A 23,892-nucleotide genomic window follows, 5' to 3' on the forward strand; every position below is an offset into this window, starting at 1 on the left:
ATTATGCCATGCTGCTAGGGATTTATATACAGCATGCTATATGTTACATAGAGTGCCTGAAAAGATGACCCATGATAGGATGCATATAAGTGTGACGAGAGGTAGAACCAGCTCTTGTTTGATGCAGGATCTGAGTGTGTGTATGAGTGTACTGGGATAGGAGGGGACAAAATTGGCTTCCTCTGAATAGAGGAACAGTGCATCTCCCTAACCCTCTCTTCAGCAGCAGTAGGACTGGTAACATTGCTGCTTAATGATGCATGCTACCTTTACTTTATTTTGGGGCATAGCCTGAATAATGCAGTCTGGGGCATATCAAGCCTTTAAAAAAATCTTTGGGCATGGCTACACTTGCAGATGGAGAGTGCTGTGAGTTAAACCCGCCTTCATAGAGCGCAGTAGGGAAAGCACTGCAGTCTGTCCACACTGACAACTTCAAGCGCACTGGCGTGGCCACATTTGCGGCACTTGCAGCGGCATTGGGAACGGTGCATTATGGGCAGCTATCCCAGCATGCAAGTGACTACAATGTGCTTTTCAAATGGGGGGTGGGTGGGTGGGATGGAGTGTGACAGGGAGGGTGTTGTGTGTGTGTGTGGGGGGGGGAGAGTGGGTTTTTGGGGTGCTGAGTGTGTCAGCATGCTGCTTTGTAAGTTCAGACCCCCCCTCCCCCCCACCCCTCTCTCTCACTCACTCAAAGCAAACAGTAAATGTGTGCTTTTTCTCGGAGCTGATAAGCAGCCGGCTTCTCCGAAACAGAGCTTTGAAAGGGCATTTCCGCATTCCTGCAGCCGATTTCACAACAATGACAAGAGTGGCCACTTGACTTAAGGGGATTCTGGGACGTTTCCGGAGGCTGATCACAGCGCAGTAACGCAACACCTCGTTCACACTGGCACCCCGGCGGCGCTCCAGCGGGGGCACAGCAAACGTTATTCCACTCGCCGAGGTGGAATACCAGCAGCGCTGTAGCTGCAGAGTCGGAGCGCTCTACGTGCCTTGCCAGTGTGGACGGGGAGTGAGCTAGGGCGCCCGGGGCTGTTTTATTGCGCTGTAACTCGCAAGTGTAGCCAAGGCCTTAGTGTTCAGATGAGACTTGCCTAAGGTTTGACGGGGCGGGAGAGAAAGTAAAACTAAACCAAAATTCCATTTTGTGTATCTTTGTCAGACAGTGGGCAAAGTACAGGTAGAAGACATAAAATGAGGTTTTTACAGATTCATAAAAGCACAGCACACCACGCTAATTTATTGACCAACTCCTATACAAAGTAGCAAGCGAAACTTAAAGAGCAATAAAAATCCAGTGAGATTTTCACTGTTGTACCTGCTGCTTTTGCCATATTTGTGAAATTGCCCCTCTGTATCCTGCCTTACAAATGGACATTTAAGTTTCTGCACTGTTGGCTATTGGAAATTGACTGAATTCATATCCCATCACGTTAGGACTGAAAAACACTGCTTTAAAAAACAAAAAAACAAAAACAAGCATTAACCTACAGGTGACAACAGAACAATAGTAAAATGCTAGTGAAATCAGTGCTATCATATAAGTAGAAGAAGAAATTACTTTATTTCAGTTATTATTATTCACTTCTAGAATATTGTTGTAGGAACTGGAATATCCTCGTCAAAATATAGTTTACGCAACCAGTTCCCTTCTCTTAACTTTAGAGCAGGGAGGTTCAATCATCTTGTTTCTTTTTAGAATGGTTCTTCTTTACAAATGGGTCACCCATACGTTGGGTTTATTTTAAATGCAACTTCTCTTTTGATTGGGTTGGAAAGTTCCAGGCCATCTTGGTTCTAAGCTAGATGGGTCTAATGCTCCCAGTTGCAAATGTTCCCAAATTTAGAAAGATTAAGAGTCTGGAGGGTTTTGTTTGATCCATGTATAGAAATAGGTCAGCAGAAAACTTTGGCTCTGGATTGCACAGGTGGGCAGAACTTGGCTTGTGGGATCTGGTGGTGATGTGTGAGCTTGGCTTTGAGACCCCAGATTGACTTTGCAGGATTGGCAGCTGAAGAAAAAACACACACAGCATTTTACTTGTGAACTGAAAAAACTTTGATCTGGAATCACTGAGAGACTGTAAGCATGCACTTTATGAAGTTGTCTTTGTATGAAATCACTTAGCACTGTACAACCACACTTTAATTGTCAATTCACATACTAAAGCAGAAAGGGGACTTTAAATCAGAGGTACGCAAACTTGAAAACTGGGTCCACTCGGTGTCTTCATACAATCAAACCAAATATTATTTTATTTACTGTTTGCATTAGGGTAGATCCAAGAGATCCCAACCAAGATGAAAGCTAGGCCCACTGCAAACATATAATAAAATGTTTCCTGCCTTGGAGCTTACATCCAATAGAGAAGACAGGCAAAGGGTCGGAGAAAGGAAGTATTACTATCTCCATTTAATAAATCATTAAATTTCTTTCACTTGTCAATTATATTTACTTAAGATATATTTCAGGAAGCTGCTGCTTTTATTTACACTATTTTAAATAAAAAGATTCCAGTAGCTAAAGCTGCCAATATAATAAATTTCAAGTTATAAAACATTCCCTTGCTCCCAGCTGTTTTTCATTTTCACATGTAGCAACACAAAATCCCAGAGCCACTTATTCTGTAATTGTTTTTAATGCAAAATACAGTTCTCATAGAAAATACCTGTTTGTTTGGTGTCAGAGGCTAATTCATTGAACCTGATGATATATTGTTGCAGTACAATGGTGTTCACTACAACTTCGCTCCTCTTTGCTGCTTTCCAGGTCCTTTTCATGGGCAGTAATACAGAATTTATTATAACTGCATATATAATTAACAAGGGATAATTGTCTTAATTCGTATACTGCTTCCAGAATATTTTTTCTGAAAAACATCATTGTTCCCTTTTTAATGTGCTACAGAATGTTGAGCCTGCATACCCTTATGAATCATGGATAACTCATTTGTATCAGAGATTCACTGAGAGTGACCCAAACCCTGCTCTTGTTAAATGAAGAGGAATAAATAGATATGTCGCTTCATCCTACTCACAAAGAGGAAAAAATATCTTTGTTGCCTCCGTTCTTGCTATCGTTTGTAACATTTCCCTGGCTCCCCAAAAGACCACCTGGTTCTGTCCTCATTACATCAGTACATTAGTCCCTTCACCCACTCCCTTCTGAACATAGGGATTGGCACCCACACTGCAGGGCTCTTGTCATCAAGATTTGTTCTTTTCCCCTACTCCAGTGCTGCTGCGAATAGCAAAGAGGTGAAAAGTCTTCACTAATTAAATGCTTCAGAGGAATGAGCAGTTTGAGGGACCCCTCTACCAGTTACCTTTTGCTTTTACCAGGTAAATACCAGCCTGCGGTTGCTTTCCTGATCTCAGTGGATTCTAATTCTGAACCCCGTTGAAGAACAAACTATGCCAAACCCACCTATTTTCTGTCTTTGACAGGGTTACTGGCCTAATGGATAAGGGGGAAAGCAATAGACATGATATCTTTATTTTTAATAAGGCCTTTGCCACATTGCCATATGACAAACTAGGGAAATGTGGTCTAGTTTGTTATAAGGTGAGTGCACAACTGCTTGAAAGAACATTCTCCAAGAGTAGTTGTCATGGGTTTGCTGCCAGACTGGGAGAGTATATCCAGGGGCGGCCCTAGGCACCAGCTAAGCAAGCAAGTGCTTGGGGCAGCCCATTTGCAGGGGCGGCAGGGATCCAGCATGGGAGCTGAGAACCAGCAGGGGGCCCTGGGAGCTGTAGTTCCTTGGTTTGCTCCCTGCCTATAGAGCCAGCCCTGGAGCAGGAAAAGAACTACATTTCCCAGCATTCCCTTGGCCACTACCAACAGGAAAGAGGGGGAGGGAGTGAGGAAGCTGAGACCCCATGCTGCAGCCTGCTGTGAACGGAGAGCTGCACTGGGAAGGGCAGGGATACCATATTTTAACATTCAAAAAATAGGACACTCCACGGGGAGGGAGGGTAGCCCCACCCTGCCACCATCCACTCCCTCCGACTGCCCCCACAGAAACCCCAACCCATCCAACCCTCCTGTCTCCTGATCACCCCCTCCCGGGACCCCTGCCCCAACTGCCCCCCAGGACTCCACCCCCTATCTAAGCCCCACTGGTCATTGTCCCCTGATTGCCCCCTTCCAGGACCCCACCCCCTATCTAAGCCTCCCTTCTCCTCGTCCCCAACTGCCCCCTCCTGAGACCCCCCCCAACTTCCCCCCAGGACCCCACCCCCTACCTGTCCCCTGACAAACCCCTGGGACTCCCATGCCTATCCAACTGCTGTCTGTCCCCTGACTGCCCTCCCCGAACCCCTGACCCATCTAACCCCTCCTTCTCCCTGCCCCTGACTGCCCCCCCGAGCCTCCGCCCCATCCAACCCCCCGTTCCCTGTCCCTTGACTGCCCCCCCGGAACCTCCTACCCCTTCTCCAACCCCCCAGTCCCCTTACCGTGCCACTCAGATCAGCGTGTCTGGCTTCGCGCAGCGCCAGACACGCTGCTGCATACATGCTACCGTGCTCCCCTGCGGAGCCACAGCCCCCCCCCCCCCCCCAGCACCTGCCTTCCAGATTTAAACACCTCAAAATTCAGGAGTGCTCAAGGTCAGTTTGGGCAGCTGTTACTTCATTTCTCCCAAATCAAATATACTGATCCACTGTAACTTGCTGTAGAAAAAGTAGGATAAAATTGAGCAAGAAATGCTTCCCAGTGGTTATTAGGACTGGAATTGCTATTTTCAACAGCCATTGCCTTTTTTTTGTTTGTCTGTTTGTTTAAAAGGAAGACAGTGATATTGCATTGGCAAATTCCCCATACAAAGAAAGCGTGGATCAAAAGAACAATAAAGGCACCTCAACTTTTCCTCATTTATGGAGGACAGTCTTATAATATGCATCCAGATATCCTCCAATCACACAAGCTGAAAATTGTTCCACTTTACTGCAGTTCTGTAACCATATGGGAACCAAACCTGTCTGTGTTCTGTGCACATCTAAAATTCCTGCTGAATGACCTGCCCTGGGAGCGACTTACCAGTGACCCAGGGCTGCGGCGGAAGGAGGGTGCGGGTGGTGGGGGAGAGCCCAGGGCTGGGGCAGCAGGATGTGTATGTGTGTGGGGGGAGAGCCCAGGGCTGGGGCGGCAGGGGGGTGCGGGTGGTGGGGGAGAGCCCAGGGTTTGGGCGGCAGGGGGGTGCAGCTAGGAGCCCAGGGCTGGGATGGGGGGCAGCCAAATTTTTTTTTGCTTGGGGCGGCAAAAAACCTAGAGCCGGCCCTGAGTATATCTAATGGGGACCCACCGGGGTCAGTCTGGGTCCATTACTAGTCAATATTTTCATTAATGACTTGGATAATGAAATGGAGAATATGCTTTTAAAATTTGCGGGCAACAGCAAGCTGAAAGGGGTTGCAAGCAATTAGGAGGACAGGATTAGAATTCAAAAGGACCTGGAGAATTGGTCTGAATTTAACAAGATGAAATTCAGTAAAGAAAGGGGCAAAGTACTTCAGTTATGAAGGAAAAATCAAATGCACAACTACCAAATGTGGAATAAATGGCTAGGTGGTGGTAGTGCTGAAAAGTATCTGGGGATTATAGCAGATCACAAATTGAATGTGAATCAACAGTATGGTGCAGTTGTGAAAAAAGAAAATATCATTCTGGGGTGCATTAACAGGAGTGCTTTATGTAAGACACAGATGGTAATTGTCCCACTGTCAGGGCCGGCTCTAACTTTTTTGCTGCCCCAGGCAAAAAAGAAGAGCGCCGCCGCGCCGTACCCCTGCGAGCGCCGCCGAAATCCCCGCCCCCCCAGCACCACACAACCCGAAGCCCCGCCCCCTCCAAGCGCCGTGCCGCCCGAAGCCCCCGCCCCGCTCCAAGCGGCGCACCGTGCCAGCCTCCGCCCCCCAAGACCCCGCCTCCCCGAGCACCATGCCGCCTGAAGCCCCGCCCCCCAAGCACCACGCCGCCCGAAGCCCCCTCCCTCCCTCCGAGCACCACGCCGTCCGAAGCCCCGCCCCCTCCAAGCACCACGCCGCCCGAAGCCCCCACCCTCCCTCCGAGCACCACGCCGCCCGAAGCCCCCACCCTCCCTCCGAGCACCACGCCGTCCGAAGCCCCGCCCCCTCCGAGCACCACGCCGCCCGAAGCCCCGCCCCCTCCAAGCACCAAGCCGCCCGAAGCCCCGCCCCCCCGAGCACCGCTCGAAGCCCCCATCTCCCCTCCGAGCACCACGCTGCCCGAAGCCCCCACCCTCCGAGTGCTGCCCGAAGCCCCCGCCCCCCCTCCGAGCACCACGCCGCCCGAACCCCGCCCCCCCAGCACCATGCCGCCCGAAGCCCCCGCCCCCCCTCCGAGTGCCGCGCCGCTGAATCAAAAAATAAAAATAAAAATAAAAAATCGAGCGCCGCCCTGCCCCAAGGTGCCGCCCCAAGCATGTGCTTGGTTGGCTGGTGCCTGGAGCCGGCCCGGCCCACTGTACTTCAATAAGGCCTTGATTCAGCAAAGAACTTAGCCATGTGCTTTGCTGAGTTAGCACGTATATGCTTATTATAGTGGTGCTGCTGCTCAGCTAAAGTTAAGTTCTCAGCTCACCATGGGTTACTACACCAACACTTGGGGACTTTCGGGGTGCTAGTTGTCTCTAGTTTATCTTATCCATTTAAATGCTAACACTCTTCTAGCAGCTTTTAAAAATACAGAGAATATCTTTATATAGCTACCCTCTTTTTTTTTTTTTTTTTAAATATCAGGGTTGGAAGGGACCTCAGGAGGTCATCTAGTCCAACCCCCTGCTCAAAGCAGGACCAATCCCCAGACAGATTTTTGCCCCAGATCCCTAAATGGCCCCCTTAAGGATTGAACTCACAACCCTGGGTTTAGCAGACCAATGCTCAAGCTACTGAGCTATCTCCCCCCAGCAAAAAATTGCTTTCCTTCAATTATTTATTGGATACATTTGGTCAGGGATGACCAGCAGATGGGGATGAAGCTCCAAACCCATTCTGGTCTGGTCTGTAAACTCTACAGACTCTCTAACTTTCTGTAAACAGGGCCAGTCCTTCATTCCTTAAGGTAATTCAGTCTTTACTTAAGTAACATAAAGTTGAGGACATAAAATGAGTAAAAACCGAGAAGTGAGCTAATGCTGACACTCATAACTCATGTCGTTATGCTTTTAAAAGAAGGCACGAATTACATTATTGCTGTTATAATGCTACAAATGAAGGTGGATAAAAAGAAAAGTCAGGAGAGGGGGCGTGTTGTAGCAAGATGTTTTTTCAACTAGGCACAGGCTCCTAGGAGCTTTTGTAAGTTTCTAAGTGGGTTCTTGTTGGTGATATGACTCATGGGCAGCCCCACAGTCTGAACCTCCAAATGTTGTACAACATTGTCCCTCTTTCTCTCCCCCACACAATTCCTCTTCCCCTCCTGCACACAAAGGGGTTTTCTCTTTACCTTAAGGCATGTTGTCTTTGTGGGGTTGCCAAATGTCTTGGCTCCAACTGTTGCTATTGGCTGATCACCAATACGGGTGGTCAGGCGACATGGTCCTCTCCACTGTTGCTAGCTGCTCTATGAGGAGAGCAACTGGATGTTCTTTTCTTCCTGTTGCTGGTCTTGCAAATCTTTCCTGTATAATGTTTGGGGTAGGAGCAGCCACTGGCTGGTAGGACTTAATAGCCTATGCTGAGCTCTGATTTTTTGCCTGTCCCTCTGTGCATGTAATAAACCTCTATCTGTGACCACATCTGTTAATGATACTCAAAGATTTTCAACCATAAGACCTACCTTTAAAATCACACTCTCAGAAATAGACTAAGTGAATAGGCCTTGCAATGTGCCCTGAATATCATCAAACTCTGACGCTGATGGACCTAGTGGGGAACAGATTCAGGGGTCAACAGCCTTCCACTTTGCCTGCCCTGGCCCTAGCACCCAAAACCAAATCTAGGACTGGGCAGCTCCAGTATCTCAGCTGATATCAATTGATGACTGGAGGATGAAGAGAGGGGCCATCTTTCATTTACACCAGTAGCCCTATGTAGAACCCATTGTAATTATCTGGTCTCAAGATCGCAAAGATATAAAAAAACAAAGTCTGTGTTCTGAGGCTTCTTTTATACATGAGCTCCAGACTGCCTGACCATGCTTAGGAAACCCCCGAAGTATACAGTATAAAAAGACTCTGGGCTGTATGTATTTTGAAGTCCCAGGCTGTCACTTGCATAGAACAGCAGTGGGTCCCAGCATAAAAGCACCCAGGTGCCGCTACTAGGGCTAAGCAAGAATAGCATCCTATTCTAGGACTCCCCCCTCAAATGGAGGGGAAATGGACAACCTGGTCCTTCCCTTCAAAGAGCAATCTACATTAGGAATGAAGGACAGCAGATTGCACCATGCAAAATAAACATATAAGCAACATTTTGCACAGAAGAATGAATGTCCTTCCTGAATCTTGGCCAAGAAGTTGTCTGTCTATACTTTCATTTTATGTATTGTTTTAAAACGAGAGAACTCAATTTGGCATTGTATACATGCCTTCAGAATGACAGGATAGTGAACTTGATTTATGAGCCAAGTGAAAATTCATCTGGTGATCTCATCCCAGTTTGTTTGTGCATGTTGCAAAACTGTCATGTGGTTCAGTGGCCAAGTTGGAAATCTCAGCCCAAAGAAGACCCCAGTCTAGCAAGGGTGCTGTAGGTTAGGATTGAGATACATAACTCTACAAATCTATAGGGAAACTTCTACCTTGGTCACAATATATTAATCAAGTAGATTTATTTCTGACTTTCATGAGCAATCCATGCACTTACAAACTTAAAAAGACAAAATAAAAGTGAGAAAATGGCAGTATTTTTTGTTCAGAAAGTAAGTTTTAGCTAGTTTATAAATGAGTACTATCCAAGCATCAGAATACAATCTTAACCACTCACTATAAGCACGAGTTTATCACATGCTGATGATACAAAGTAGGGAGCTTCATCACCTATTATAGAGGAAGAACTAGATGACCTTGATGAGTGGAGTAATGGGTTAAAATATAATAGTACAAAGTGTAAAGTCATGCACTTAGGATCTAATAAGACTTTCTTCTACAAGCTAGGCACTCATAAATTGCAAGTGACAGAGAAGGAGAGACCTGTAGCTATTCTTGCATCTGAAGAAGTGAGGTTCTTACCCACGAAAGCTTATGTTCCCAATACTTCTGTTAGTCTTAAAGGTGCCACAGGACCCTCTGTTGCTTTTTACAGATTCAGACTAACACGGCTACCCCTCTGATACTGGGTGTGTTAGTTGATCACAGGATGATTATGAGCCACCAGTGTGATGTGGCTGCAAAATAGGTAAATGTGATCCTAGGATGTATCTGGCGAGGAATTTCCAGTAGAGAGAGAAGAATTAAGGCCATTGTACAAGGCAACGGTAAGATCTAATTTAGAAAAGTGTATGCAATTCTGGTCACCCATGTTCCAGAAAGATGAATTCAGACTAGAACATGTGTAGAGAAGGGCTACTAGGACAATCAGGGGAAGGGAAAATGAGAGGGGACTAATAGAGCTTGGCTTGTTTAGGCTTGCAAAATGAAGGCCAAGAAGGATATGATTGCACTCTATAAATACCTCAGTGGGTTAAGGGAGGGTGAAGAGCTATTTAAGCTAAAGGAGGACAGTGTTGGCACAAAAACAGAGTATCAACTGGCCATGAAGAAATTTAGGCTAAAAATTAGAAGAAGGTTTTTAACTATCAGAGGAATAAGGTTCTGGTACAGCCTCTCAGTAGCAATTGTGTGGGCAAACAACTTAATCAGTTTTAAGAAAGGGCTTGACAAATTTATGAGTGAGATTGTGTGATGGGGTTGCTTGTGGTGGTGGTGGGCAGGACTCTGCAGCCCTGGGTGTCCTTTCTGGTTCACATCTTATTCCTAACATCTCATGCTTCTGGACTTAAGCCAATCATCTGCAGGGTTCAGAAAAGGATTCCTCTTCCTCCCACCTCCGAATATATTCTGAATAGATTTTGTTTCCTTCCTCTGAAGTATCACAGCTGGAGGTGGAACACTGGTTGGACTGAGCTGGGCTGTTAGGTGGTGCTGAGAATTCTCTTTCTCAGGTGCTTGCCTGCGTATAACTGATCACCATATCAGTTGGGAGGGAATTTTCTCTCAGGTCAGATTGGTAGGGATCTTAGTTTTTTTGCCTATCCCCTACATCACGGGGCACGGGTCATTTGCTGGGGTAATCTAGGTATTTCTCACTTAATCAATTCCCTGCCATCGCAGGGGGCTCAAGCATTGGCTCAGCTCTCTCTCTCCATTTCTCTGTGGCACACAATAGGTTTAGTATCCTGAGGGATGTAATACTCTGGTCTAATTACAGTTAGGTTTAGTGTGCAAATGGCTGGCTGGTGTGGACAGATGGTATGATCTGGTGGTCACTTCTGACCTTACGTTTCGACTTATTCTTTAGAGAAACATACAATTATAAATTGTAAATTTTTCATATTACTGAAAATAACAATATTAACACGGTTGTCATTTGTACAGCTTTGCTTGCAAGCATTTCAGATGCTGTAGACTAACTCAACTTGTCGATGGCAGGGGATATTTCAGCATAGGGCAATTAACAGGCAAATATGTCCCCTTCCTACTGCTTGCCTTTGCTTTCTGAAAACTAGATGGTGTACGTTCTTATCTAGCCATTTCACCATTCGTGTACTCTAATGTACGAGGCCATGAGTTATAGCAAACAAAAAATAGGCTACCCTCTGGTGGCTGAACTAGATGTATTTTCTTACAGCTTGTAGATCCTTCAAATTCCTATACAGATGTCTAATTTTACTCACATGAGTAAAGTTAATCATATGCACAAGTCTTTCCAAGATTAGAACCTAAACGTGGCTCTGTTGTGGTCTACCCATCAAAGTGAATGAATTGAAAATTCATTCTTACAGTGTCTCTTCCTTATGTTCTCCAGTGAGCCAGTGATTCTCTGATGTAAACTTTTCTGGAGGGAATAATTTACAATGAAGAAGTCACAGAAAATATAAAAACATAAGCGCTTTAAGGAGAATGTTAATAAGTGGTAATAACTGGAAGAATCATCCTGAAACTCATATATTTTGCAGCAATTAGTATTGAAATAATGTAACCAAAATGATAACTTGCCTAGTGCCTTTTGGATATATGTAATAATGCTGTATTTAATTTGACACTGACATGTATATGAATGGTGTCTAATGGTTGAATAGTTTTATTTTCCTTATAAGCAAAAGAGTCATAGAAAATGTCTCACTAGATTTCACAATCAGCTTCTTAATTTGGTCTCTTTAGATTTGATTAATGACACTATAAATGCTGCATACATCAATCTCCACACATCTCAGACCCAATCTATTAGGAAGCTTTATAATAGCTGTTATACAGCTATAGCTTTTATAATATTTTTTTCTGTAATCTTTAAGAAAACCTTGGTAACAAAAAATAAAATTGGTTTGTCTTGACATACCCTGTGGTAGTGATCACACCTTTGCTATTTCCCACACTCTTAATAGTGATTTAAGCCTACTGCCACATTAAACAATGGTGTTAAAGGGTAAATGGTATTGTCATTGACTAACTTAAATAATGTTGTATTTACCATCTACCACAAGGGACTCCTCTGATTTCAAAGCATCATAACCTTTCAGTAAGTGCTGTTGTTTTGGGAAAAGGTTAGCTGATTCTTGTCTTTATTGCCTTTTAATCATTTCTCTGAATAGAGGCCAGCAGACTTAATAGATATAAGGAGCAAGCAGCCACTGAGTCAAATAAAAATATATACATACATAGGTATGTAAAGGATGGACAGCAGTGTCTCATTTAAAATAAAAATAATTCATAGATGCTAATAATATAATCAGCCTTCAAGACCAGAAAGTATCTCAATTTACCTTTTTTTTTCTACAGAAACCTCTCAGACCCATTTAGAGTTACATAATGCTGTGCGGTGAGTTGACAAACATGTTGAAGTTACAGCTGGGTGGATATCGAAATGTTTTTTTAACAAACTTTCATTTGATTTAAAAAAACAACAACAAAAACCCATCCCTGTGAATTTGCTTTGGTGGTATTTCAAGCCCTTTTCTCTGCTTTTCATGAACATTCACACAAGGGGAATTTTTGTTAGCAAGGATAATCCCCAAAAGAGAAGGTATCATAAATGGTTGTACGGATGCATTTGCACAAATGTTCATAATGAAAATTTCTATCGCCATTTCAGCCTTGTCTTTGCTAGGAAAAAGGTATATTCTGAACTCCAGGTTAGCTAACTTGAGTTAACCGATATGAGGTAAAATCCTAGTGAAGCTGAAAAAGTTTATAGTTTTCACATGAGCTGGCAGGTTGAGTTAAAGATTAGGAGAGAGAAGGTGGGTGAAGTAATAATTTCTATTGGACCAACTTCTGTTGCTGAGAGAGACTAGCTTTCAAGCTTACCCAGAACTCATGTGTGGACAAATCCCTCCACTGGATCCCAGTCTGCTTCTGTTGACTGGTACTAAGGCCTTAATTTTCAGGGCATCAGCAGGTCAGAATCTAGTTCTATCCATCGATGACTGTATCTCCAGCCATGACTCCCCGAGATGGCTACACTTTCTCAGAGAAACGTTGCTAATGAAGCCTAGAAGAAGCATATGAGAGCTTAAGATGTTGGAGAATGCTACAAGGGTGTTAGGCCATGGAATAAACTTCCAGAGGAGATTAGACTAAGTAGAGTCTGAGCATTTTAGGGAATGTTCTAAGAAGCCTCCTCTCCATTAAAGCTTTCCTATCACAACCAGAATGGTGTTAAAAACTATAATAGATCTAAAACCTAACAGAGCTTGCGGTAACCAGAGAAGAGAGGGGACCAGAAAACTTCATGAAGTCTACTAGAGAGATCCGCTATGTGGATCAATTTGCCTGGCAAGTGCTTAGATACTACAGTGAAGTACGCTATAGACAATGCTTTAAGACGGAACGTGGGCAGGTACAAAAACCACATACAAACGAGTAGTCTGAACATTGTAAAATCTAAGTCATAACTGTACATATCAAGCATTCCAATAGGCATGATTACATCCTCTACCTGAGGGTCCATAATACAAATAAACTGTACTAAGCATAACCAAACTATACCTCACAGCAACTTTTGGTTAGAGTGACATCAAATGCAGTGGGGGTACAATGGCTTTTGGCTTATAAAGCTTTCCAGTACTAAAGCTAAAGAATAGTCTTCATAGGAATAGTCCCATTGAAATCAGTGTGATTACTTGTATTAAGAACACACAAGGGGCAAAATCCTGCTCATTTTCTTAAGGATATATGTTTTCCTTAAAGTAATAAGTGAGAAGTTCACTGTTCTATATCTCCAAGTAGCTACTAGGTATTTTTTTTTTTAACAAATCCTATTTTTACAATTTATTTTGACATTATTTTAATTTCAGTGTATATAAGTTTAAGGACTAGCAGTAATGCAAGCTGAAGATCTTTCCTGATGTAAAATCCAACCAATTTACATATTTACAGTGTGATTTTCAAAAGTCTAAGTGTTGGCTAGGTTTGCCCTCACTGAAGTCAATCAGAATTTTAACATTTACTTTAATGAGAACAAAGTTAGGCTCATGTTGAGCGCTTTTGAAATTCCCACCGCTTTACATAATTTTCCTCTCTTCCAAATGGATAATTTATTTTCTGTTAAAGAGAATACAAATGATTCCCTGTTTTATCTGACTGTTTGTCATTTTTAGGTTTCGTCCTGTAAGTGCAAAATGTAGTAACAATCATTTTTACTCAGTAAACAGAAATTTAATCAGCTGTCAAAGTACATTCTATAGTCCAAAAAATGAAAAATGCATTTTGCAAGTCAAATGAACCTGTACTGTGTGTCATGCAAATGGCTTATGTAGTTATAAATCAAACTTTTAAAAAATCATTATTTTTGTCAATTAGGACGTCTTTATTCATATCTAATAAAGGAAAGAGAAACTATACATAGTAACAAGAATAAGAAAGCCACAATCAACCATGTGATGCAATTACACAATATTCAATTCAAAGCTGAATAAAATGAAGACCTTAAACAGCAGCAGACTGTAAAGTCTAAAATTAAAAAGCAGTGGTATTGTATATGGCAATGTGGGAATTGTGATAGAACAGATCAATAATTTCTCTCTTCCGGTATCTTGTTTCCAATACTGGCCTATATGCATAATTCCAGGGGTGGCTCTCCTCCCAGTACATACATACATAATGTACTAGGTCGCTTGTGCAGCACTGTTTACCACAGTGGAGGACACTTTTTTTCCTGAGTCCAGCTGCTGATCAGTGTATACCCTGAGGCATGAGAATTGATGACAGTCATGTCATTTTTATCTTAGCTAATGTAATTGCAGATTCTGTTCTTACAGCAAGACTTTATGTAATGACAGTGAGGGGGCGCTCATATTTTGGTGATGAGTGTAGTATAAATGCTTAGATAGGTATAGCTAGAAAAAACTACAAGAGTTAATTCAAACTTTCCTTAATCATTTCTAGGGTAGCAGCTTCTGAACACAGCCAGCTGCAAAATGTAACCAGTGGTCAGACTAGCAAGGAAAGAAAAATGGTAGGGCTCTCTTGAAGTTTCCACCAAACCCCAAGAATAGGTATATGTTTCGGATGGAATTAAAATCTCTGTGCCTCGTCAGTTTCAATCTGGTCAGCACTAGAAACAGAATTGAGGGAAATGCAGTTCTGTTCTTGAGACAAATCATTGAAATATTTAGGGCCAAATCTTTAGCTGGTGTGAATCAACATAGCTCTAATGGACTTCAGTCTAGCTACACTAATTTACACCAGCTGAGGATCTGACCTTTATGTTATGTAAAGAAGTGCGTATTTTGAAAGTCTGTTATGTAGGTGAAACTTTAGGTTCAGTTAGCTATGCCTGTTATAGGTTCCTGTGTTGCCTTTATAGTTACAAAAATAAAACCTGCAGTGCATTGTCCAACCATAATAGTTATGAACAGGGCACAAACACCGTTGTATCCTTTTTAAATATTAGAACGTGGATCTGTGCACATTTTCAAAAATATACATTTCTTCTCCTTTTGTTTTTTCCCAGAATATCTTTTATTCAGGTTATTGTATTCCATAAAATAGCTTTTTACTGCCCTTGCATATTTAAATATTTTGAAATTGATTTGTTTTTCAGCTCTGTGCCTCTGTTCTTACTTTTTAAACTTGCTTTGGTTTTTTTATACCCTGACCCCAGCGGCTCTTTCATTTTCTCTATTGTACCCAAGTGTTTAGAAGTTTTGCATTTACTAATATTCTGAACATGTTTTTTGGATTGTATGCCAAAAAGTGATAGGGATGTAAAAACTTTTCTGGGATGAAGAAAGGCTTAATGAGGCTGTGTTCCAACTTTACTACTTTCTCTGTGTCATCTAATTGTTTCCTAATGACCCTAGTATTGTGTAAAGATCAAAAGAGACAACAAAAATACTATAAAGAAACCAGAGGCACAGCTGGGTCCTAAATACTCATGTTTACTAAATATGCACAAACATGCAAGGTCAGGCAGAAGCATACATACATAGTGCTGCTCTAACTAGTTTCTGGTAGCTTTGAAAAGGTAGAGCACAGTAAACTCCACTAGAAAGCTCATAAACTTATTTAAAGGGATACTACCCTATTTCTATACACTACCTACTGACTGCCCCAGGCGCCCTGCTTGGCATGACATTTCATACACTCATGATTCCCTGCCTGAGGAAGTTTCCAAATTCCTGGTGTCTGTTGAAATACTGCAACTTTTTTGCTGTCTTCGATGCCTATTAATTTCAGTGGGTTTTTGATAAGGCCTGTAGGGCCAGATTCAGACACTCTGGCCAAGATTTTCGAAAGGGGCTATAGATTTTCACTGCCTCACTCGGAGTTACCCATCTTAAAGGGGCCTGAGGGCCAACATTTCTGAAAACTGTGTTACACTAAAATGTCAGTTTGGGAACTGAAAAAAATTAGAGCACCTCTCAACACTAATCATTTCTGAAAAATCTTGGCATCTTTCTCTGTTTTAATAGTAGTTGACTCCATGGAGGAATGTTGTGTTGAAAAGGTGTCTCAGGCCCATAAGATATTTATGAAACCCTTGTTTACTATTACAACGTTAAACAGTTAACTTGACATAAACCCCTGGGCCACACTTATCACTGGCATACTATCAGTATAATAAACACCACTAGAAACCTTTTAAACCTATTGTTAAAGATACAGTAAAAAAGGGGGGAAAATGGCTAAAGAATTTGAAAGTAAAGTATTGAGGCTTTCATTTAAATAACATTATTCAGTTTCCCTTCAGCTGTAGAGAGCTTTTTAAGCTCTGTTTGACAGTCTTTTAGGTGGTATTAAAAGAGGTAATTACCGTCCTTTTTTGGGGGGAAAGAGAAAAAGTTAACTGACATGGTCTGGCACTGTTGTTGATGAAGTCTGATCCCATTTTCCTGAAAGCGAAACAAGACAAACACATGCAAAAGGAGACAGAAAAGGACAGCAAAGATAGGAAATGCAGCTTCTGTCTCTGGTGCAAACTCTTACTTGCACCGTTGGTGTTAGAGAAATGTGGGCACAGCATGTCTTGTTAGCCGTACTGAGAACTGTAAAATTTATACTGGCATCAGGCTGCTTAGAGCATTGCTTTTAGCCACCTCACTGGTCAGGAGTTCACAACAGTGTTGCAAAAGATGCAGTCTTGATTGGCTAACCCAGGCTATTAAAGAGAAGGCAAAAAGAGAGATGGGAAAGAAAAGAACCAAGGCAGAGAAGGAACAGGATACACAAAGCAGGGACCCAAGCCTCACATTCTAAGCAGTGGTCAAGATTTAGCTGTTGGTGGTGATGACCATGTCTCTCTGGCCTAATCTGGTCTGGATATTGTCACATTCTGGGGGTAATCCAGACATGTGAGCTGTTGTTCCTGAGTCCCTCAAAATGCTCTGCTACTGTAGCTCTCTTGTCTGGACACTTCCAGCCAGCATACAAGCATTCATTATCTTTTAAGTAGCTCTGCCTCAACAATTCTGATTCCAGCAGCCTGCTTGTTACACCTGGCAAGATGACCCCAATGCCCCCATCCCAAATGTTACAAAACCATGCACACTGCAATGTAGCCCTCTCCTAGACCATTCAGAGAGAGATTAAGGTTCGTTTGTTGCTTTAAAGATTCAATACTCAGCAGCTTGTCACATTAATTGGCATTAACATTCACTTTAAATCAAGCACAGCACTAGGTTGCTTTAGATTAAAACAAGTTCCTTAACAAAAGGAGATGGGATTTTAAGTGAATTCAAGTATAAAAGAGTTAGAAATGATTACATGCAAATAAAATTGAAAATGTTTTCTAGAGACTAAGACTTAACAAAGCAAGCTATAGCCTTTGTTCAAGTGAATTTCCTTACCAGTCTACCTGCCAGCTAGATGGCTGACCACCTCTCTGGTCAGGATCTCCCACAAAGACCGAAGTGCTCAGTTCTTTTGTTGCCTTAAGTGAAATGTAACTTGTGGTTCTCTGCCCCTTTCTTTTATAGTCTGGTGAACCTTTCACATGTATTCGTCTTAAGGTTACCCCCCAAAATAAAGTTTGTGGAAGCTGTGAGGAAGGTGACATGGAGTCTGGTGGTGCAGGGAGTTCCATGCAGGTTTCTTCCCTGCTGGTGTTTGCTAAAATGCAAATTATTTGTTTCTGCAATCTCCTCCCCCTGTGGTGATGCTGAGTGGTTGTCTCTTCCCCTTGTTGGCTTGATGGTCCTGTTTACCTTCTATTCAAATTGCATTCCCGTTGTCTCATTGTACACTGGAAATACCTTTTCAGGTGACAGAACCACATTCCTTTGTTTAGGGTGGAGTACCTTCAGCGCTGCCTGGCAGATACACTTTGATAACATAATTTCCAATATAGCTGTAATCTTGAATTTGAGCTTCATACATACACCACCCAATAATATTAATGATCAATACATTGCTAACTGTATCTAGAAGGTGTCATTAGTAAGTTGGGGTACACTGAACTGGTCAGGCCAGCTGAAACTTACTCACCGATATCAGTGAGCCCCTTGCCCTCTTGCATTGGGATACTGCTAGAGTCATATCTATTGATCAGGACAGTGAAGGCCCAATGGTGTAATAGTGGATCCTGGGGTTCCAGGAGACAGTAGGGTTGCCAATGGAAACCAGACACCAGGAAACCTTTCCTCAGGCATATAGGTGAAGCTCACTCTTTTCAGTCCACTTGTTCCCACGGACAATGTCCAAGAAAGGTGTGGCAGTCTCAAGCCATTTGCATTCACCAGTCTAAACCCATTTTGGTAATTTCAAATGTAAACATTTCATTCCACTTCTAGAATCTTTTAGCTCACTGTTGTAACAACCCGTGACTTTACCAGTAGCCTCGAGGACCCCTTATCCCACTGCTTTTAGCCTAAACAATTCTGTTTATACCAGATTTATCTCCAATTTTTGCTGAATTTCATAAACAATTTTATGTAGCAGGCTGAGGTGGACTCTTGTTGCCTTGGTCAACTTACAGTACAGGCCTCTGAACAATAGCAGTCCCATTGTACCTCAGTGAGATGAGAGTAGGATACAGTTTGATATGAGGAATAGACTCTGGCCCTTATCGATTTATGTTTTCTGTTCTTGCATGTGCATTAGTCCAGGCCATATATAGTGAAGTAGATGGAAAGCCCCTTAACACGCAGTGCTTCCAGTCTACATGTAAAATCAAGGGACCCCCACGTTTGTGCTCAATCCACACACACTGCTACCACAAAACTGTGTAGGTATCTTTTATTTCAGTTTCCTATGCCTCCATATAAACTCTCTCAACCATTTTTCCAGATCACATAGAAGCCCTTCAGGTTTATTTCATGACTCATACAGAAGCATTAACCTCCTGACCTGGTCATTAGTGAAAGAAGCAGTTGTTTTTAATTTGCATTTTAAAATATTTTGTTCATAATAATTCCTCAGGTATTTTGATGTGTATACAACTTAGTTATACTAATATATAATGGTACAGCACTTGTGGTACATCAGTCATACCCATTAAATGTAGGGCCTGATCCTGTTTCAATTGAAGCCAGTCAATGTGTTACCATAGATAGAGTACAGTGGCACCAGGATCAACTTCATTGTGGGAACCTTTCAGAAACATCTCCAGACAGGAGATTTGAGGAAGGCAATCTCTTTTAAAACAATCCTTAGACATTCGTTCCTCCTATGCCACTTACACGTTGGGCAGTCCAGGTCCTCCATTGATCACAGTCCCTTGATAGCTGTGATACTTTTCCCCAGGTGATGCCACTATATACACTATCCTCTGCCACTGGCTTCCACCAATTCTTTTTGGCCTTCCTTGCTTTCTCTTTCATCCCTGGCATCCCAAGGCAATGCTTGCTTAGCATCTCTCTCATCTTCCATACGGTGTACGTGTCCCAGCCACCTGAGCATTCTTTCTTGGATATTTTCTAATATGTCCTGCTCTGCCAGCTCGTACTCTCACATTTATTATTTTGACTTTCAATGGACTGTGTAGTATCTTCCTCATCCGTCTGTAATGGGCAGCCTCCAGTCTCTTTTTGTTAGTTACTGTCGGTGGCCAAGTCTCTACTCTGTACAGTAGCATGCTCAATACAATAACAAATGAATTTAAAACACTGGTGACATTCAAAACTGTAAATTAATAATTTAACAGGCCAATATTTTTGGATCAGTAATTTGTTTGCCCAGGAAAGCTTGGCCAGGGTGTAAAATGACTTGTTTTAATTGTAAGCCATGTGTCTGCCTCTATCATACTACTGAGTTCACTGATGCACAAAGTGAAGTAGCTTCACCAAGGACTCACAGAGTGAATCGACTGTGGTTCAGATAGTTTTACAAGATGCTATGGCTGGCTTCCATTATTTTGTTCTGTAACTATTACAACCCGTGGCCTCCATGCTGTTCTCATTAACAGGAGATTTCTGCCTTTACTGAGAGTCCATCAGTGCTCTTAAGAAGACATATTTCTGAAATGCACAAAAGTCATCATAGTAATTGTTTTAATTTATAAGTTTCCACTATGAGCCTTTTTGAAAGGATCTAATTTTAGATAGGTGTATATAGCCAAATACTACTAAAATAGGATTCAGCTGCCAAGGATTGTGTATTTTTATGCAAAATGTATACAATTTTGTGAGGGGAGGTAGGACAGACTGCTTCAATTTCTAAGCAGCATACATTCCACATATGATCCATATTTATTTTTACTTTATCTACGATGTTTCCTTTAGACTTAACACCTCACACCTTGAGCTGTTCAGTTTTTTAGATCAAGGTTTTTTATTTATTAGTAGGAAAGTCCACATATTCATTACAATGGGTCTTACACCTGCTTACAGCTTACTGGAGGCAGAAACAGACCTGTCAATTAAGGCAGGTTGTTAATGTTCACACCTTTGAAGACCCAGCCAGATTAATTTGCCTCTCCCACCTGCAAGAAGGCTTTAGCAAACCTTCTGCTTGGAGCAATGAGAAAACAAAACCACTGAAAAGAAGTATGTTTCATTCTCAATGTTGAGTTTATTGGTGGTATGAGGCTGTTGTTTAAGCTCGGGGGCTCTACAAAAAGCTTGCTGGAAGCCCTCTTCTGATACTGTGGAGGCTGCCTTGCTTCTCAACTCTACAGCAATGGGGAGAAATCCCTCCTGAGACCTAAATCTTTTTCTGAATGCCCCGACTAAGCATCCTTTATCTAAACTTACGTGAAAATGCCCTTTCCTCTAGTGTGGGAGTCTGCAGATGCAACCCATGAGGCACAAAGTTTATAGTTCTGAGGAACACTTAAACTGTCACATTTTCCTTAATTTTCTTCATGGGCACTGTGTGTGCGTATGCAACATATGTCTTCCAATATCTGAGGTGAAATTTGATAATTCTATACATTTATTTAGTTGTCTGTTATCTAACCTGAAGTTGTCTTCCAAAGCAACCTTTGGTGTTATTTCTAGACAGCTTTCTTCAGGTTACGTGGAACACTGGAGTACTCAGTTGCTGTGTTATATTTGACATAAACTAGTATTAGTTGCAAGGCTTTTGTTAGCTGAAAAATACATGTCTGACAAAACACTTCAGAGCGAATGACTGACAGGTGTTTTATCATAGTAAAATGTAGGTGAAAATGCAAAAACAAAAATAAGATACAAAGCTTAGTTGGCATATTACATCTCTTCAATGATACTTTTCAGCACAGCTAATCCATTTAAATTCTTCTCATTATATTTGTATTTCAATATCTTTTCACAGATGTCTCCAATATTTGATTTTCATTGCTCCTAATTGTATCCTTGAATCAGAGAGGTGCAGAGCGCCACCAATCAGAATTGAGGGTGTTTACCCCTTCTTAGGAAGAGCTAAGCATCTTATAGGACTGGGCTCTATTTTTATACATCTTCTAAATCTGGCTTCTCCACAAATTTACTTTTGATCTTAGTGTTCTAAGTAATGTATTTCTCACCCCCCGTCTCCCAAACTTTGTTTTGTGTGTATTTAGGTCTCATGAAGATTGGGAGTCTAACAGCTCTTACTTGCTATAAGACAAGTATGGACTTGTATTGGTCTGTATCAGCCTAGTGGTTTCACTTCTGAGAAGGCCACTGCTTCTCCGTTATTTCACTAATAAAATAAAGTAACTTTTTGACTCTAATCTTAATTTCAGCCACTATAATAGAATAGTATACAGTAGTGATTTCAGCTAATGCCCGGCTATAGGCAAATCATAGTCCCCTTTAGAGATCTGTAGGTCTCTAATGTGGAAGTGGTTTATAGGTGGTCAAAATCTCTATTTGGAATATAAAGCATGTCACTTTCATAATGCAGCCAAGTTAATTCTTCATTTAGTTGATTTTTTTTTTAGATTCATCCTTATGGGAAGTTTTATCCCCATATTCTATTCATGAAGGCTGTCTAAATTGATTCAGATCTTTCATCTGATTGTTTTCTTTTTTACTACACTTTAGCATGCACTTAATTCAGGTGGATTCCGTACAGCGTTGGATGGAGGACTTGAAGTTGATGACGGATTGTGAATGTATGTGTATTCTTCAGTCCAAACCAATCAGCACAGAGGAGGATGCACAGAGTGAACTTATCCTTTCATCACAACATAGTGCATATGATAACTTGCAGTTATTGTTAAAAAGAGCTTGGATCATAAGCACGGAGTTGACCAGGATTGCTCAAAAACTAGAGAAGAACAGATGGCAGAGAGTTCACAGCATGACAGTAAGAGTCAATTGTCACGTACATTCAATGATAAACGAATATAATAGCGTCACTAGAAATTCCTCAGAAGAAATGCACCAGGTAGGATTATTTCTTCAATATTGATTTGTTTGTCAATTGGAATTTATAAACTATGTTTAGAATTCGGGAGCTGATAGATCTGGCGAGGGCAATCTTTGTATTTGTTTTTTGTTTTTTGTTACAATAATGGCAAATCATCTGAACAGTGAGAGACTCCATATCTCAGAACCATCCAATCCCCCTGTGGGTGTGTAAACAAACATGTTTTATGTTTGGATCAGTGTTTTTATGGGCCTGATTCTGCCACCTTTACTTGTGTTGAGTAGTTCACTCCATGTGGACTACTGGAATTGAGTCTTATTTTCAGTTAAGATGTAGAAAATGTTCTTATGGGACTGGGACTGGCTTAGCTTCAGTTTTTATCTCTATTACAATTAACCACAGATGCCAATACAAAGGGAAATTAAAAAAAATTGGTGTTCACAAAATATCTTCTTGACTATTTCTAATTACTGTAATCAAGTGTTTTTCTCTTATTGAAAGAAGATATATCTTGGATACATTATTTCAAACACATTTTTGCCTCTTTCCCCTCCCCCCCCCTGCAGTTTGAAAAACTTTTAATTGAAAAATGTTCGGAATTTACAGCAGTCACGGAAAGGTAAGTTAAATTTCCTGAACTGGATAGTCAGTTTTGCTTCCTAATTATTGGTTACAAGCTGTGGCAATTTTAATGAGGGAGGTAAATCCAACTAACACTCTTTGAACGTTTGTTTGAGCATATGCAGCTTTCATTAAAATGCCGTCTGATTATTGGGCCATCAGTGCCTTAAGTTAGGTACTTAGTTATATCCATATTTAGACCCTGATCTTTCATTAGGATCTGTTGTTGAACAGGGAACTTGGCATGGCACAAGGATCAATGCTAGTGTATTGTGATACTTTACATCCTCAGAGCATTAGGCATTGAGGGTGAAAAACTTGCTCTATTGAAATCAATAACAAAACTACCATTAACTTCAGTGGGACCAGAATTTCAAGCTAAGTTTGAAATCTGCAGTCCTGGTTCATGTTTGAAAACAATGATACCACATGTTCATGTACTGCTGCAAGTTTTTTGTTAGTCTGTTCCCTAAGCACAGATATGCATTCACTTGCATTAGTTAGATTAGAGTCACTGATATAAGCACTATACAACATTGTTAAAGTGAGAGTTGTGAAAGAATTCTTCTCATGCTGATGCCCTGATTCTAACAGAACTTTCCTTGTTTGCACAGTCGTGCCAATCAATAGTCTCATTTGATTTACTTTAAACACTGAGCCTGTCACTCATCTTGGGGCATCTTTAGGAAAAAAACATAATGTATAATTACCAGAAAATACAAAATGTGTTTCTTGAACATTGTTGTTCTTCATGTGTGTCCTAGAGCACACTCTGATGGGGCAGACAAACCCCACACTGCAGAACAAGGGATTAAGGAACAGCTTTGGGGCCCAGGCAGCCCTGCCCAGACATATCTGCAGGGCCTGC

The 23,892-nt window shown here is 41.8% G+C and overlaps 1 protein-coding gene across 1 annotated transcript in view; it reads left to right on the forward strand.

Moving 5' to 3' along the window:
• The window catches only part of INSC (INSC spindle orientation adaptor protein), a 150,861-nt gene that overhangs the window by 27,332 nt on the left and 99,637 nt on the right, over window positions 1-23,892 (forward strand). The window contains exons 2-3 of the mRNA XM_065402628.1: window positions 22,076-22,421; window positions 22,970-23,022. Coding sequence (XP_065258700.1) covers window positions 22,076-22,421; window positions 22,970-23,022 — 399 coding nt within the window. The remainder of the gene's footprint in view (window positions 1-22,075; window positions 22,422-22,969; window positions 23,023-23,892) is intronic.

This window comes from Emys orbicularis, chromosome 4 (genome assembly GCF_028017835.1).
Source record: "Emys orbicularis isolate rEmyOrb1 chromosome 4, rEmyOrb1.hap1, whole genome shotgun sequence".
In the NCBI taxonomy this organism is placed as follows: Eukaryota; Metazoa; Chordata; order Testudines; family Emydidae; genus Emys; species Emys orbicularis.